Source organism: Carettochelys insculpta, chromosome 1 (assembly GCF_033958435.1).
Source record: "Carettochelys insculpta isolate YL-2023 chromosome 1, ASM3395843v1, whole genome shotgun sequence".
Lineage (NCBI taxonomy): Eukaryota > Metazoa > Chordata > Testudines > Carettochelyidae > Carettochelys > Carettochelys insculpta.
Genome location: NC_134137.1, coordinates 52,051,441 through 52,069,652, shown reverse-complemented (window position 1 = coordinate 52,069,652; position 18,212 = coordinate 52,051,441). Strand labels below are relative to the sequence as shown.

At 43.6% G+C, this 18,212-nt stretch overlaps 1 protein-coding gene across 1 annotated transcript; it reads left to right on the top strand.

Annotated features, from left to right (window-relative positions):
• Positions 1-111: 111 nt before the first annotated feature.
• HMGB1 (high mobility group box 1) lies at positions 112-9,278 on the top strand. The gene is made up of 5 exons (XM_074986086.1): positions 112-268; positions 2,951-3,113; positions 3,572-3,717; positions 5,253-5,427; positions 7,382-9,278. Exons 2-5 carry the CDS (start codon positions 2,964-2,966, stop codon positions 7,556-7,558), a joined length of 648 nt encoding a protein of 215 aa, XP_074842187.1. The 5' UTR covers positions 112-268; positions 2,951-2,963; the 3' UTR covers positions 7,559-9,278.
• Positions 9,279-18,212: the final 8,934 nt, after the last annotated feature.

The window sequence follows — 18,212 nt, the reverse complement described above, 5'->3', positions numbered from 1 at the left end:
GCCGCCAATCCGCGGCGCCCTCTGGTCAGGACAATGGAAGGGGCTCCCCCAATCAGGTGGGCCGCTGGTTTGGCGGCCGCCAATAGGAGCGGGGCTGTGTTGAGAGTAATGTTACCAGCGCTGAGAGCGTGAGGAGGCTGCGTATCGATCCCGCTCTCAGCCATTGCGGTGCATTGGGCTACGGCGAGACCAGGCAGCACTGGGGGCCAGCGCGAGCAGCCGGGCAAGTGTTTCAGCGCCTGTGGCTCGCTGGTGAGGGAGCGAGGCGGTGAGTATCCCGGCCCGGGCGGGCTGCGCGCTCCGGCGGCTGCGGGGCCAGCCCAGCGCTCGCTCTGCCGCGGCCACACAAAGGCGAGGGAGGCTGCGCCTGAGGAGGCTGGTGGCGGGGCTCGCGGGCGGGGCGGGAGCCGGCCGGGAGACGCGGGGCCAGGGCGGGAAATGGGAAGGGGGCGAAACAGGAGGGAAAAATCTCCCCGCGGGGCTCGGGCGGCAGGTTTGGGGGGGGGGAGCTGCGGGCGGTGCCGCGCTGGTCCCGACGTCCTGCGGCATCTATAGCCGCAGGGTCGGGGACGCGGCGCCGGGCGTTCCCCGGCGGGTTGCGGCCGGGGCGCCGGGCCGTGGCGGCGGCGGGCGAGCCGGAGCTGCGCTCGCTGGAACATGGCTGACGAGCGCCGTGCGGAGGACGCGAAGCGCGGGAGGGAGGGTGAGAGGGCGGGGGCGCAGTTCGGGGGAAACTTTTCCGGCCTCCTTTTCTCCCTCCGCCAAGGCCGCGGCGGGGGCTCCCCGGGCGGGGCAAGCGGCGGCTGGCCGCCGTGTGCGGGGCGCGGGGGGCCGCGGCCGGCCCCGGCCCGCTCGTCACTAGCTCGGGCCGCGCTTGGAAGCGCGCCGGCCCCCCTCCCCCACGGCTGTCATGGCTGAGCGTGCGCCGGGCGCGCACACAAAGGAAGGCAGGAAGGAGCCATGTTCTTTGCGCGACGGCGAGCAGCGGCCATTCCGGGAGGCAGCCGCGCTGCGGGCGGGCGGGAGCGGCGGGGCCCGCGCCTCTGCCGTGGTCTGGGAGCCTGGCGGCCCCGCCTGAACCGCGGCCGCGCCACCCGGGCGGCTGCGGCGCACGTTTGAGGGGGACTTTCTCTCAGGGCTAGGCCGCTCGCACAAAATGGGAGGCAGCGCGCTGCTCTGGCGGCCGCGCTTCCCCGGCGGCCGCCTGCGCCACCGCCAGCCCTCTCCCCGCGCGCGCGCCGCAGGGGACTCGCCCCAGCCCTGCCTGGAGACTGCTCAGCCACGCGCTCCCCGTTAGACACGACGGAGGGGCGCAGGCTTTGCAGTGAGGCTGGCTTAGCCTGTGCGCTTGTGGCACCGCCAGCCCTGGGCTTGGTGATTCTGCAGTCACCTCTTACCGCCTTACAGCTGCAAAGACACGCGTAATAACCCGCAGGCTCCTTTTTCCCCCAATAGCAACAGCGGCACAACAGCATGATTAAAAATTGGCCCATTCGTGGACGTGTGGGGATTGGTTAAATACGTGAAGCCACAACTGAGCCTTAAGGTTTAGTCTCCCTTTCCTCTGAACTTACTGCCTTATGACTTTCCAGAATTCATAAAGCTGGAGGGTTATTTTTTTTAAACACAGAGGTACAGTCCATGGATTGCATCCTGTTCTCTAATTCTGCCCTCTTGCTTTGCAGCATTTTAAGAAAAATAACTTTTTAAAGGAGCTTAAGATTTTATCCTCTTTCTTATGATCAAGATGGTGAGAAGACTGGTTTTAAATGCAAGTTAATATGGAAGTTGAAAAGTTTGAATTGGTGAACTTAACATCTTTTCACCTTTATACTATTAATAAAAATGAGCTGGGAAATACAAATTTCTCTCTCGCATTTTTTTCCGTTCCTCTTTCTTTCTGTATGCAGGAACAAATGAGTCCCACATCTTGCACTATCCTTCAGTAAAGGGGTTGCTCTGGAAGCATCTCCGCTGCAGGCAGGAATGGCTCCTGATTCTATAGCCTTGTTTACTCAATAGAAACTTCAAACCGGATGTGTTTAGTCACAGAGTAGAAATCTGTTTGTCCATACACCAAACTGATCGGAAGCGCTGCTGCTGGGGCAATACATGCACATACCACCTGCTTGTTTCACTCCTCTCTCAAGGAGCAAATTTTGTAAATCAGTAGGGTAGGGATAATTTTTCCCCCCAAATAACATGTCCATCACTGTCTACCTTGTGCATAAATGTGCTGAGAAAGAAATCCCTTGTACCCTTTAAAAATATGGGGATGTTTGCTCAGTGAGCACTAATTTAGTAGTCCTACATAAATGACATGCATTTTAAAATCCATTAGTTGGAACATACCTTGCTTGAGCACTGTATTTAATTCCACTGTTTCTGTGGGAAGTAACTTGAGAGATGATACACTTTACAAAACATCACTTTACATGAAAAAAAATAAAGTACTTTTAAGGTAGGGGATTAAAAAAAAAAAAAAAGAATAGATAGTTCAGAGCCCAACAGGCTAATCCAGATAGGGTACAGTAATTTCCTGCATCCCTAAATTCTGTCACTATTTTAAGCCTTTCTTGCCCTTAATTAGATTGTGCTCTACCAGCTGGGATGGGAGCAGCTTCCCTTGAGTCTAACTAATGGAAATACCTGCATAGTGGCTAGCAAAAGACACTTGATGACTCATGATCATTTAAATATAGTGGGAGATCTTTTTGGTAATAGCCAAATGTCTTGGAGATCAGGTTGTTTGTATTAACTTGATCAAAAAAATCCTTCTGTAATAGCAGACTTTTTTGCAAGTAATAATTTTCTGGGAGAGGGCTGTATCTTAAATGTAATCTGAGAGATCCTCTCAAATTTCAGAAAGCTACTAATTCTTAGCTTCCTATGATATTGTATGGGAGCCTCAGAAGTAGTTTAAAAAAATTTTTTTTTTTTTTTGTTCTAGAAAATCAGCAAAAATGGGCAAGGGTGATCCGAAGAAGCCAAGAGGTAAAATGTCTTCATATGCCTTCTTTGTGCAAACTTGTCGGGAGGAGCACAAGAAGAAGCACCCAGATGCTTCAGTGAACTTTTCAGAGTTCTCAAAAAAGTGTTCAGAACGATGGAAGGTAAGATTAAGTCTGAAGCCTGGTACTCATTTACAGGATAACAGCATAGTAGCTTACCACAGGTTTTCAAACTTCATTGCACTATGACCCCCTTCTAACAGCAAAAATTATTTGACAGCCCCAGATGTGCGGGACTGAAGACTGAGCCCACCCAAGACTCACTGCTTCATGTGAGGAGGCTAAAGCCTAAGCACCATTGCTCTTGGCTGGGGAGCCAAAGCGGAAGCTCAAGGGCTTTAGCCATAGGCCGGGGACCTGTATCCTGGGTCTGAGCCAGCCTTGGTGACCCCATTCAAAGGGTTACAGTTGGTGTAAATTAGATTTTGTGAACAGGTCCCTTAAATGAATGTAGATTGATTAGCTATGCAGGAAATGCTATCACAAGTTTAATGTTACTCCTGCTGCAGTGTAGACTGAGTGTACTTTTGTTCATGTACTCACCCTTGTTTGTTTTATAGACTATGTCTGTTAAGGAAAAAGGAAAGTTTGAAGATATGGCAAAGGCTGACAAGGTTCGTTATGAAAGAGAAATGAAAAATTATATACCACCCAAAGGGGAAACAAAAAAGAAGTTGAAGGATCCCAATGCACCAAAGAGGCCTCCGTAAGTATATTTGCGATTAGTGTCTCTTGTACAGGAGCAGTCATAGAAATGTATCTTCGAAATGAGATTTTAAAATCGGAGTTTGGGGATTTAAAGTATAGAAGAATATAATTCTAAGGGTGCAAGTAAGCACATTCAAAAATATTTTGGATTTAGTGTTACTAACACATTGTTAAAAACAAGAAGTCCTGTGGCACCTTATAGACTAACTGATAGTTTGGAGCATAAGCTTTCATGGGCAAAGATCCGCTTCATCAGATGCATGATGCTTTTTACACATCAAACTGCAAATCAAGTGTAAGTTTTTTCCAGTGAGTGTAAATAACTACTTAGAACAGTTTACTAAGACTGTGATGGATTCTCAGGCCAGATTTTAGGCTAATATATTCTACAGCCAGAAGGAAATCATTATCATCTAGTCTGACATACTGTATATCACTGGCATAGAACTTCACCAAAATAATTCCTAAAGCAATTTTGAGAAAAAGAAAAAAAAATTTGATTTTGGTTTAAAATTGGTCAGTGTCCGCTGTTACTTGAAACGTCACATACAATTGTTGGAATAGATTTAAAAATAAATCCAAAAATGTTACGCTCAACTTTGGTTTTATTGATGGTATGTTGCTAATAGTCCCGTGAAACAATTCTAGTTTTGTTTAAAATTGTGGTGCAGTATTAGGCCCCAATCCGCTAACTATTTTGGCATGTGCAAAACTGTATGTGCAAACCCGCACACACCCCTCCCTGCCAAGTCCCTTTACAGTTATTTGGGCTCTGTACTGTTTGCCTTAACTGCTTGCTGAATTGAGCCTTTGTCCTTAAAGTAGGCCATACCTTCTGAAATATAAATGTGAAATTGCTGTGATACCAAATCTGTATGGTATTAAGTCAATTATTTTTGAAATTGAGTTAATGGGAGTAGGAGAGAGACAGAGAGCAAAGAGTGTCTAGTACTGACATTTAGAACTCCTTCTACAATAATCATGAGGTTATTATAATATTTCCTGTGAAACATTTTGCAATGTCCATGTTCTCAGAACTGGTAAAATCAGAAACGTGGTGCAGTTATGCTCAATATGGGGGTGTGATTAAAGCACATTAATATGTTATTTGGTCTTTGTGGACTGTTGGTGGACCCTAAGGGTAAGCCTATATTAGGGAAAATAAACCCATTCCAGATACGCAGTTCTAGCTACAGCATTTCAGTAGCTAGAATCAACTTATTGGAATAGACTTATTCCCCTAGTATAGACCTAGCCTCTCTAATTTCCTGTTGATCTTCCTTACTCCACGCGATAGCATGGAGTCAGGGGTCAACTGCCGATGCCAGAGAGAGCAATTTTTGCTGGGTCTTTACCAGATGCACAGAATCAAACTCTGGAAGATCGACCCTGACTGAGTCAATCTTCATGGAAGTGAAGTCCTAAATGTTCCCTGGTGTGTGTTAGCACCACACTGCATCATGTAGTTAAGGTCTCAGAATTTGCTATATATAGTACAACAGCTTAACCTTAAAAATTTTTTTTTCTTTTCAGTTCAGCTTTTTTCTTATTCTGCTCTGAATTTCGTCCAAAAATCAAAGGAGAGCATCCAGGTTTGTCCATTGGAGATGTTGCAAAGAAACTGGGAGAGATGTGGAATAACACCGCTGCAGATGATAAACAGCCCTATGAAAAAAAGGCTGCTAAACTGAAGGAGAAGTATGAAAAGGTAAATAAAGGGTTCCTCCTGGATCCAGTTCACATTTGAATGATTAAATAACTGTAAACGATCATCCTTATGACAAAATGTGAACTCTATATGCATGTCAGTGAGACTAGTGTGCATGGACTATGTGATTGACTTGGCTTACAATGTATTCAAGAAAAACATTTTGTCATAAATTAACATTTTCATTCTAATTCTCTCTAGCTGCTAAGGTAGTTATCTCTATTTTAAATATTAAAAGTTTTTATGGTTTGTAGCAGTAACTGAGTTCTTCAACCAGTTGGCACTATTAAGTAATGCCAATAAGGGGGGGAAAATCCTCTGTTTTTTCCATGTGGCTGTGGAAGAAATAGTCATAGCATATGCTCATACAGGTTGACCCACTCTAATGCAGAACTCGCTTGTCCGACAACAGCCATAACCCGGCATGATTTTAGTTAGCCAGACAATCACTTATGGCTGTGGACAAGTTTCCCATAGTCCCTAAAAATTTGTTTACAGCCCCCAGTCCTGACTCAGTGTTCCTTGCTGTTGTTTAGCTCTAATTTAGCAGTAATTTACCACTCAATGCCTTCTAAGAGCCCAAAGGGGATGGTAATGCTGCTAGACAATATTGACTTCCTGTGATCTAGCAAATTGTGTCATTTGTCACTGGTCAGGGCTTGAGGGTGCTGGACTAGAGAAGCTCAACTTGTATTGGAGCCCTAATAAGGGGTTTAATACAAACACATATTCTGTTACATCTGCCTTGTGTTGACTTGCCTTCAAATAACTAACCTAGCTAATCAAAACGAAAAGCAGTCAAGTAGCACTTTAAAGACTAGCAAAATAGTTTATTAGGTGAGCTTTCGTGGGACAGACCCACTCCCACGAAAGCTCACCTAATAAACTATTTTGCTAGTCTTTAAAGTGCTACTTGACTGCTTTTTGTTTTGATAGTGTCTAGACTAGCACGGCTTACTCTCTGTTACTAACCTAGCTAATGTGTTTTAGGAAGCTGTCGTCAATCTATTGATTTGATTTATTGCATCATTAAGGTTAACCCCTACTTCAGTGGTAGGAACTGTAGTCATAAATTTAGATTATTACATAATTCATACTTTGGTATGATTTAAAGAGAATACATTCAGAACTTTCTCCAGTAGTTTTAATTATAAATTGACTAAAGCATTTTAATTAAGGGTTATTTTCAATAGTATAGGGGGTAGAAATCTGATGCCACCAACCTCTATATGCAGCTGTTTCTCCCTTTACGGATAGCACACATGCCTAGGATTTGAACTAATGTCTGAGCTCAGAAAATCCAGAGATTGTAAATATTTCATTTAAGAACCATTGATATTTGTGAATGCTACTGTGCAAATTTACAATTTTTAAGAGATACTGAACATTGGAGGGAAGAGAGCCACTTAAATACAGTGTGAGGAACATTCTCAAGACGTAAGCCATCTGCCTAAAGGTGTTGCCAGTCAGGTTGAAAATACACCAGGATTGTGTAAAGAGTATAGAATATAAACTATAAAACCACAAGTCAAACTTTTTTTTAATTACTTGATCTTCCATTAGCAATCATCCAGCTTCATTTTATTTATCTGAAATCTGAAAAAAAACTAAATTTTTTTTGTATTGTATGCCAATAGAATGCATTTAGAGCATACAGAAGGTGGCACTGTCTACTTTTTAATTGAAGTTTGTGTACGTTGTGTTGCTTAATAAACTTCAGTTAAGCAGGCCACATTTGATTGAGACATAACACTGAAGACATTAGACCATGTCATTCTGATGTGTTGTAGATGGCTAATTATTTGTATGTCCTAGATAAAAGTTTTATTCTGTGTGGACTTTAAGGTGTAGATATCTCACTTACAGAATATCTGCAAATTCTTAAGTGTCATTTGACAGTTTAGCAGAGCTCTTGCCTGGTTAAAGAGATTCTTTTCTCACTTCCCTTGTCAAGGATATTGCTGCATACCGGGCTAAAGGAAAGCCTGACGTAGGCAAAAAGGTAGTTGCCAAGGCTGAGAAGAGCAAGAAAAAGAAGGAGGAGGAAGAGGAGGAAGATGATGAGGAAGATGATGAAGAGGAGGAAGATGATGAGGAAGATGACGAAGAGGAGGAAGATGATGATGAATAAGTCTCTTCTAGAGCAATTTTTTTTGTCTATAAAGCATTTAACCCCCCTGTACACAACTCACTCCTTTTAAAGAAAAAAATTGAAATGTAAGGCTGTGTAAGATTTGTTTTTAAACTGTACAGTGTCTTTTTTTGTATAGTTAACACACTACCGAACGTGTCTTTAGATAGCCCTGTCCTTAGTGGTATTTCATTGGCCACTAACCTTGCCTGGTACAGTGTGGGGGTTGTAAATTGGCATGGAGGTTTTAAAGCAGGTTCCTGTTGGTGCACAGCACAAATTAGTTATATATGGGGATGTAGTTCATTTTTCATCTTCAGTTGTCTCTGATGCATCATAAAATAATTGTTGTTCTGTTAATTGAATGCCACTCTGTAATTGCAAAAAAAAAAAAAAAAAAAAAAAAAAAAGTTGCAGCTGTTTTTGTTGACATTGACTGCTTCTGGGTAAATACAATTTTTTTATTAGTATTGTTGTCCTAATAGGTGCCCTTGAAAAATCATAATTTTTCTTTTTTTGAGGGAGAACTCATCTTTGCTTTATTGTATGCCCATTTGGGATCACGTGACTATTACAGTTTTCATCTTTTCATTAACCAGCTGATAACAAAGCTTTTGATCTGCACGTACCCTTCATAATCATGATAGGGTAAGGAAAGAAATACAGGCATATGATAAAACAGAATTTTCTTCCATAACTGGAAACAAAACAAAAAAAATCAACCAACTGATATTTGCTTGGATTTTGTGACATATAATATTCTTTTGAGTTGCATAAGTTCACCAGTCTTGGAGAGTAGAGACAGATAGAATTCAATTTTAAAGCATAGAATGCTTTAGAGGGGAAAAAAAATAAAACCCTAAAATGCTGTCCTGGAAGGGTATACACTCATCATGGGTGTGAGGAGTTTACATGTGTAACTCCATTACTATGTAATGGAAGTTGTATTTGTAAATCTCTGAACACTTGTAAGATAAATATGCCCATAAAATGTATGAAGTTTAAAAATTACAGAAGTACCATATAAATCTTTTTGTGACAACATAGTGATGGCTGTGGACTCTCCTAGTAATAAACAGCCCACAAGATAGAATTTTACTTTCAACATTTCTATGAATGGTACCATTATTTGTTAGATCTATGTAAATTCATATTTTTAATCTTAAAATTCTAGTTTTAGCCCTTTAAACAAAGTTATATATTGTCTCAAATTAAAAATGAGATAAGATGTATTTTTCCTGTTAGGTTTTATACCGCTCTCTTCATGTTTTCCCATTTATAAGTTAAATATAGTTGTATGGAAAAGTACATTTTATTAAATTTTGCATTTAAAAAGTGAAATGTTTAACTGATGTATCACCAATGTCTAATTTGATCAAATATAATTCTCTTCCAAAACCAAAGCAAAGTTTTTGCTTTTTCAGTGAAACTTCAAGTGCTGGCAACTGTAACTATTTTCACATATACCTGCTTACCAGTTTGGGGGACAATTTGGCAATTTTGTGGTTATAAAATTATGGTTCTCAAGTGCCAGTGTTTAAAAATAGCATTGTAATTTTACACGCTTTTGTGATGGAGTATTGTTTTGTTATACAATTTTGACTTTCAGATTCTTATTTCGATTTGCATTTGTTTATGTATAACTTCAGGAGAGATACTGAACATCTGAATCCTGGATGATACTAATAAACTAATAATTGCAGAGGTTTTAAATATTTAACTGACTCGCTTTTGTATCCTATATACACTTACACATTTGCTTTCAGAGCCAAACAAAAGAGGAGTGCTAATCAATAAGTCTCTTCGTGGAGAGTGGGAAATCTAGGATTGAACGCTGCTTTTAAAGCCTAAAAGTTCAACTAGAAATTTTTTTTATACAACATAATGTTTATTTTGGACATGTTGGAGAAAATAAATTATTGATATTTTTTCATTCTCAAAACAAAACTTGTGTTCTAAATGCATAATTAACAATTAAAATTAAGAGTAATTATTGTCTCCAAAATTGGGTGGTAACTGTTGTATTTCCCAAAAAGGAAAGTAAGTAGTTGCTCCAATTGTCCATGTATTTGTTTCCAGTAAAGGTGAAAATACAGTACCAAAAAACCCAACATCTTGAAGTATGAAGGTAAGTGATGTGGGATATCTATAACAATTAGGCTTGGAAGAATTTGATTATTTTTATAATTTTGACAGATATCAATGTTTTAAGCATTTTCTATTCTATCAATTTAATGTTAATAGTTGTGGAAAATTATAATGGTTGTAGATGTTGAGATTCTGAAAGTTAAAGCTTTCATAGAATCATAGACTACTTGGACTGGAAGGAACCTCGAGAGGCCATTGGGTCCACCCCCCTGCCCTGATGACAGGACTAAGTATTGTCTAAACTATCCCTGGTAGAGAGCTATTTAACCTCCCTTGCTGCAGTTTGTCCATTGCCTTTTGCTCTGTCCTCAGAGGCCAGGAGGAACAAGTTTTCTCCCTTCTCCTTATGCAGCCTTTTAGATATTTGAAAACTGCTATCATGTTCCCCCTCGATCTTCTCTTTTTCAAACTAAACAAGCCCAAATCTTTCAGCCTTCTTTCATAGGTCATGTTCTCTAGACCTTTAATCATTCTTGTTGCTCTTTTCTGGACCGTCTCCAGTTTCTCCACATCTTCCTTGAACTGTGGGGCCCAGAACTGGACACAATGGCCGTGTCTACACTAGCCCCAAACTTCGAAATGGCCACGCAAATGGCCATTTTGAAGTTTACTAATGAAGCGCTGAAATGCATATTCAGTACTTCATTAGCATGTGGGCAGCCACGGCACTTCGAAATTAACACGGCTCGCTGCCGCGCGGCTCATCACAACAGGGCTACTTTTTGAAAGGAGCCCGCCTACTTTGAAGTCCCCTTATTCCCATGAGCAGATGGGAATAAGGGGACTTCGAAGTAGGCGGGGTCCTTTTGAAAAGGAGCACCGTTGGGATGAGCTGCATCAATTTCGAAGTGCCGTGGCTGCCCGCATGCTAATGAAGTGCTGAATATGCATTTCAGCGCTTTATTAGTAAACTTCGAAACGGCCATTTGCGTGGCCATTTCGAAGTTTGGGGCTCATGTAGATGTAGCCAATTCTTCAGCTGAGGCCTAACCAGCGCAGAGTAGAACGGAAGAATGACTTCTCGTGTCTTGTTCACAACACACCTGTTAATGCATCCCATTGTAGTAATTCAACATACAGCGGAATATACAAAGTAAGCAGTACTTTTCTTACAGTAGCTGTGCATTCTGATTTTTTGTGAGTCAAAATATTTTTGTTGGGTTACTGTGAAATTGACATTTAAAGATGAAAATCCTTCAAGCCTAATTATAATTGTCTTCTGAGAAGAACCCAAAGTAAACTTTCTTCAAATGTAGCTACCATTAGAGATTCATTTTATCAGACTAGAGCTCCAGCTATTTTGAAATACTAGGGGTCAAATTCTGCCATTACATGTGCTCATCCTGTCACTTTGAAATCAATTCAGCGTGGTGTAGAGGCAAAGCTTTAAGCTTAAAAGATTAATGATTGGAATTATCTACAAGAAATATGGTGAGCTCAGGAAAACTGCTGAGCTATATAGTAACAAGAGTGAAACTGTCTCTACACTAACAAGTTATTTTGGAAAAAGGGGCTCTTTCAAAAGAGCCCATGGAGCATCTACACACACACAAAGCATTCTTTCCGAAATAAATAGAATGTGGCGGTCCTTGTCAAAATCACTCCTGTTTCAGGAAGAGCCCCCGCTTTCAAAGGATTTTGAAAGAACAGGCTTCATTTCCAATCCCTGGCACACTCAAAAGGGGGCTGTGTGGACGCTTTCTTTCGAAAGAGCAGATTGCCCTTTTGATCTGCTTTGTGTGTGGACAATTTAGAAAGAGGCTCTTTCGGAAGAGGTTTTGAAAGATCTCTAGTGTAGACGTAGCCTATGTGGAAAGAAAAAATGGTTTTCAGGGTATAAAACTTGGTATTACCGTCTAGTAGTAGCCTAAAGAAGACAAACGTATTCGGTCAGGATGTTGCTGAATCCCCATCAATCAGCATTGACAACTATACATTAGAGGTCGTTCACGAGTTCGTTTACCTCGGGTCCACCATCACTGACACCCTGTCGTTGGACACAGCTAAATAGGAGGATCGGAAAAGCGGCCACAACTCTGTCCAAACTCAGCAAGAGAGTGTGGAATAACAACAAGCTGTACACTCACACCAAAATGCAAGTCTACAGAGCCTGCATCCTCAGCACCCTCCTTTATGGCAGCGAGACTTGGACCCTGTATGCCCGCCAGGAAAAGAGGCTGAACATCTTCCACTTGCGCTGCCTCAGGCGCATCCTTGGAATATCATGGAAGGACAGAGTGCCCAACACCGCCGTCCTCGAGCAAGCTGGAATCCCAACCATGCACACCCTCCTCAGGCAGCGTCGGCTCCACTGGCTTGGCCATGTCCACAGGATGAATGATGGAAGGATTCCAAAAGACATCCTGTATGGTGAGCTAGCCTCTGGCAAAAGACCTCCCGGACGCCCCCAGTTGCACTACAAAGATGTCTGCAAGAGAGACCTCAGAGAGGTAGACATCGAGCTGGACAACTGGGAAGAACTAGCAGATGACTGCAGCAGATGGAGGCAGGGGTTACACAAGGGCCTTCAGAAGGGCGAGATGAGGATCAGACAACTAGCAGAGGAGAAGCGAGTGCACAGAAAGCACACTAAGGACTTGCCAGACACCCACCACATCTGCAAGAGATGCAGCAAGGACTGTCACTCTCGTGTGGGTCTTCATAGTCACAGTAGACACTGTAAATGAAGTCCTCAATTGAAACTATAAAGGGCACGATCCATAGTCTATGCAGACTGAAGGATGCCTACTACTACTACCATCTTAAGATAAAATATATTCCTAAGAGATAGAGGAGTTGTACCATAAACTCTTAACTGGTTATGCAAGTGCAATAAATCACTTTTGTTCATAACAAAAACTTTAACCTAATGTTACAGTGGTTCTTTCAAAAGTTTTCAACTGAACAATAACTTAGTACCTTAGGTTGAATTTCTGCAGCATCCCCCATGGGGGAGGTCAATAGGAGAAACTCCGTTGACTTCCCTTGCTCCTTTTGATCCATGGAGTACTGGGGTTGAGTGGAGCACCATCAGCGGTCAAGTTAGCGTGTCTTTCCTAGACCCATTAATGCAAACCCTGGGACATAGATCTCAAAAGTGTCAAGCTAGTAAATGAAGACAAGCCCTTTGAGAGCTGGCTGCTATCAGTGCTATCAGCGTACATGTTCTAAAGCTTAAGGCCCTTGTGTAAAAACTTGCTTTTGGGAGAGGACACTGCTGTCATATGTATAATCTATTTAGGATTGGGGTGAAAAAAAACTAAATGAAGATCAAGTAATCTTCAGGTAAGATCACTTAGTGTTATATGTAGTAAGCTTTAGTTTAACATGGCACTTTAATACTGGTGTGACTATCTTTAGCTGAGAAGATTGAGCTGGAATTGGTGCAATCAGTTTTTCTACTGATTTAGTTAAATCTGCAAAATTGGGTGTGGACAAATCCTCAAATTTGAGGATAACTTAGCAAATGACTAGTAGCATGGTCCCAATTACACTGTAGAAACCTAACATCTCTGATGGAAGGAAATAGAGAGGCATCAGACACCAACGGGCACTGAGCCCATGGTTATTGATGATGATGATGACAACATCTCTGAGATCGAACCTTTTAAAATGGCATTTAGTAGCATAAGTATCTGAGGGGTAGCTGTGTTAAGTCTGCATCCACAAAAAGAATGAGAAGTCCTGTGCACCTTATAGACTAGCAGATTTTTTGGAGCATAAGCTTACGTGGGCAAAGACTCGCTTTGTCAGCTGCAACTGCAATAAATCTGTTATGCTGTGTCTATGGTGCGAGATAAATTTGATTATTTAACCTTGGTATTATGAATTCAAATTAAGTGTGTACAAAGCTGCTTGAAATTTGATCCACCTTTTTTCTGTCAAGTCTCTGTATCCCTATTGCCCTGTGCAAGTTTGGAACAATGCATTGTGGGTACCTATCCCACAGTGCCTTAGCCATGGTTGCTTGTGGGTGTTTCATGTTTGAATCCCAGAATTCCAAGTGCTCCCAGAATTCCAAGTGCTCCCAGAATTCACAGGATCAGCAACCATGCAAAAAACAAACAGAAGATCATGCCACTTCCTTCTGCGGCATTCCAGCACAAGCATGGATCCCCAAATGCTCCAACTCATAGTACGCATCATTCTGGCAATCACACTGGCTGTGGTACAATTTTTCCTTCAATTAAAAAGCTCAGTGATGGTTGGCTATCATAATGGTACTGCTGATGACAACAGTGTTTTGAAAGAACAAATCTCTGAACTGTGGTCCAAGAACTGACTGCTATGAATGCATTGCTGGGAGTGGAGCAGTGGTTTTGGACGCGAGAGACCAGCACATGCTGGTGGGACCACATCGTTTTGAAGTCCTGCGATGACCAGCAGTGGTTTCAGAACTTTCACATGCGCAAGTCCACTTTTATGGAATTTTGATGTGCTGGCACCTGTCCTGAAGCACATCAACACAAAAAGAGGCCGGCTTTAATGATTCAGAAGCGAGCAGTAAGCGCTCCGTCAGGCGTTGCAAATTTCCAGTTACTGGTCAGTGGCAAATCAGTTCAGGGTGGGCAGATCTGCAGTGAGGTTCGTGGTGATGGAGGTGGCCCATGCAATGTGTTGGTGTCTCTTCAGGGAGACTGTGACCCTGGGAGATGTACAGGCAATAGTGGGTGATTTTGCTGCCCAGAGGTTTCCTAACTGTGGTGGGGCTATAGATGGCACACCCATCCCCATCATGGCCCTGGCCCACCTGGCCTTAGCGTATATAAACCAAAAGGAGTGCTTCTCCATGGTCTTGCAGGGGTTGGTAAATCACAAAGGTTGTTTTACCAACATAAACATTCACTGGTTGGGGGGGTTCACAATGTGCGCATCTTCCAAAATTTTGGACTTTACTGAAAGCTCCTGGATGGAACTTTTTCCCCTGGTCAGAAAATCAAGATTGGCGACATGGAGATGCCTATCGTTATATTGGGTGACCCTACTTACCCTCTGCTCCCCTGCCTTATGAGACTCTGCACAGGAGCCCTGGACCCCTGCAAGGAAAACTTTAATCAGACTCAGCAAGTGCAGAATGGTGGTGGAATGTGCCTTTGGCTGTTTAAAAGTGAGGTTCAGCTGTTTATTGGCACCTTTAGACTTTTCTGAAGGTAATGTCCCCACCGTGATTATAGCGTGCGCTACTGTGCACAACATATGTGGATCCAGGCAGGAGAGTTTCCTGTCAATCTGGATTTCCAAAGCTGAGGCCATAGGCAGGGCTTTTTCGCAGCTGCCTCACAACCATCCACCAGTAGCCACACTGAGGCAGCAGCAATAAGGGACCCTTTTAAAAATAGCTTCATAAATGATCTGTAACGCACATGCTACCAATGTATTTCTCTGACATAAGGCCAATAAATCATACCGTGTCTTAATGAATGGAAGCTTTTACTTGGTGGGAAGGGGTTAAGTTGCAGTAAGTAGAATGCATGTGGTGGGCAGTTGTGCCTTCATCCTGCACAACCTGTTTCCCTCAGCTGCACATCTGTTGCAGACAGGGGAGTATCAGGGCAGCTGCGACTTCAGCCCTCCCACAACCTGCCTGGGTTCTCTCAGCCATGCATCTGGTGCGGGCCAGGGAGTATCAACAGGCAGCTGTACCTTCAGCCCTCCCCCAGCTGCCCAGTTTGATTTGTGTTTCCCCCCTCATTTCTGCATGCCATGAAATCACACTGAGCTCAGAGGAATGAATTTATTTTGGGGGAAAGGAGAGGTTTAAATTGCAGGGAAAATAAGCCTTCTCAATGGTGCTTGAACAGCCTTTTGCAGTGGCCCTTGGGGCTAGAGTGGCAGGGTATCCCGGCCCTGCCTCCCCCTGTGCGGGGACCACAACAACAGCAGGTGGACGACCTCTCCTCAGGGACTCTGGCCAGTGGGTATTGGCTTCTGCACTGCTGGTTTGGGAGTCCCTCTGCAGCTGCAGTAGGGACCACAGGACCGCTGTTTGCTCTGTAACTGCAGTTACGAGCTTTGCCGCAGCCTCACACAGCTTTGCCACTTGCTGCTGCTGGAGGTCAAGTATTCTCTGGTGAAACTCTGCTTGACTGATGCCACTCAGCCATGTCCTTTGTCAGCTTAATGTGCTCTGCTTCAGTCTTTTCTATGTGCTGCAGGGTAAGATCATCTTGGCATTTTTTTCGTCTATGGTTCTTCTCTGCTATGCTGGGCATTGGCTCTGGAAAATGAAGCTCAAAGTTAAGTTACAATTCACATTATGTGCTTTGAAGTGCAGTGAATGGGTCCCTGTGTCTACTATCAGTGAAAGTTAACTTTTGAAGGACACTCATGAGTTATTGAGGATGGGACAGTAAGCGTGCATTTCACAATACATCACTTCCCATCACTTATCCAGCACATTGCTTTGTGGACCTGGTAAGCTGTAAGCAATTGTCTGTTTTTCGGAAGAAGGGGAGGGCTGGAAAGCAGGAGAAGCCACTGAGTGTCCTGGGGGTGTCCTATGGCCAGGAAATTTTTTTTGGCTGTTCCTGGAGCAATCTTCCCCAAGATCAAGCCATGTGTAGGGGATGGTGGGGAAGGGTTCAATTACAGCTGCATGGGGGGCTGCATGGGGGGCGGGGTGTCCGATATACAATAAAAGTAATGTAAAGAAAAAAATAATCCCAAGAATGGCTGGATATAAAGGGACATGGGAGGGGAAACACCCAGCAGAATCCAGGAGCCGCATGCCACCGGGGCGTCCCGAAAAATGAAAAGAAATGCTGGGGGTGGGGGAAGGGACATGGGGGGGAGCCCAACTGAGCCTGCAAACCACAGTGGGGGGGTGGGGAAAGGAGCACCCACAAACTGCTGCAGGTAAATGGGAAGGGGCGGGAAGCATGTTAAAGAAAAACACACATGCAAATCCGTGTGCTTCTGCAGGTTGCCAAAGAAGACATCACCCTCCTAAAACTAATAGGTATGATGCAAGAACAGCTACCCCCTAATGTATCACCAAAAGCTGTGAAAAGCTGCTAAAATGCTGTGTTGTGCCATGACACCAGGTGGCTCGCTGGTTGCCTGGCATGGCAAGGTGTGCTACTGTGGAAGCAGCAACAAGTCAGGCCTGCCCAAGAACTTTGTGGAAAAAAATACAAGAGTTCCTGGATGAGGTCTTGAGGATATCTCCAGAAAAGACGTGCGCCATCCCAAGAAACATTAACATGCTGTTCTGAGGGGCACAGAAACATAGCAAACCTGTACCCATATATGACCCTATAGTTATATCCACCCTTAACCTGCTTCTAGCATGCAGAATAAATACTCACCCGAACCACTTGGTCCAGGGGGCTTGGGGACCGGTGTGGAGGGGACTGGTTCCAGGTCAATGATGAAGAACTCCAGGCTGTCTCATACAACCTTCTCTGTCCCCTGCTCTTTGCCCCCCTGCTTCTCTCTGTTGCCTTCTTTCTTCAGCCACCCAGGTCTACCAGGCTCACCCTAAACTCCATACCAGGGCCTCCACAAGTATCGTAATACAGACTGGGCTCTGTGGTGGAGTCACTCCCCGAAAATGTGTGCAGTTGTTGATAACAGTGGCAGGTCCATGGAGCTGGCCCCAAGCACTGGTTGGCTTCCCAGACTTTTTGGTAGGCCTGCTGGAATGCTTTCACCTTCACCCAGCATTGCATAGAGTCTTGGGAGCTATCTCACGCAGTCATTTCGCGCAACATCTGATCATAGATGGCCGCATTTTTCTTGGCCAGCCAAAGTCTCTTCACCACCGATTGGTCTCCTCAGATAGCAATAAGATCCAGAATCTCCTGGTGGGTCCAAGCTGGGGCTCTCTTGTGATCCTGAGAAGCACTAAGCAGATCACTACCCTGACTGCTCATGGTTGCAGTAGAGGGCTGCTGATAATTGCTACCTATGCGATGCGATGACTACAGATGCAGTGTGATACGATGGGCAAAGGAATTTTTTCATAATGGGTACCCATTATATTTTCAGGGCTGGGCACTGCTGAATTCCAGTTCAAATTCTAATTCAAATTCAATCAAAACTTACTTGCTTCTTTTGGCCTTCTTCCTGCACACCTGGATGGAGAGCAGCGCACAACAAAGCAGCCGTATTTCCAGAGTCACCATGTAGCTTTGTGGGATACATATGAGACACTTCTGGAGGTTAATAAATTCAAATTAAGGACATGGTGCTTCCACATTAGCCTTGATTCGAGATTTTAAATTTGAATTTGATGCTATCCCCATCCAGTAATATTGATATTTTGTAATTGGGATTATGGCTCAATAACTCAAGATAATAGTATTAGCTGTGAAGACAGTCACATTTTAATATTGAGCTAGCACCTTGAAATTTGATTTTATCTCGTAGTTTAGACACAGACTTAGTCTATAAGGTTCCACAGTACTTCTCATTTGTTTTTTGTACCATAACGAGCCCATCAGGAACGTAAGTAGGGACTGTGCGCAACTTAGCTTGCTCTTTAGAAGTTCATTGAAGCTGAAAT

What these genes read in the sequence shown, in the direction of transcription:
- HMGB1 (XM_074986086.1), top strand. Translation starts at nt 2,964, where the DNA reads ATGGGCAAGGGTGATCCGAAGAAGCCAAGAGGTAAAATGTCTTCATAT. An exon ending in AGTGTTCAGAACGATGGAAG is followed by an intron (nt 3,114 to 3,571) that starts GTAAGATTAAGT and finishes TTTGTTTTATAG; the next exon opens with ACTATGTCTGTTAAGGAAAA. An exon ending in AATGCACCAAAGAGGCCTCC is followed by an intron (nt 3,718 to 5,252) that starts GTAAGTATATTT and finishes TTTTCTTTTCAG; the next exon opens with TTCAGCTTTTTTCTTATTCT.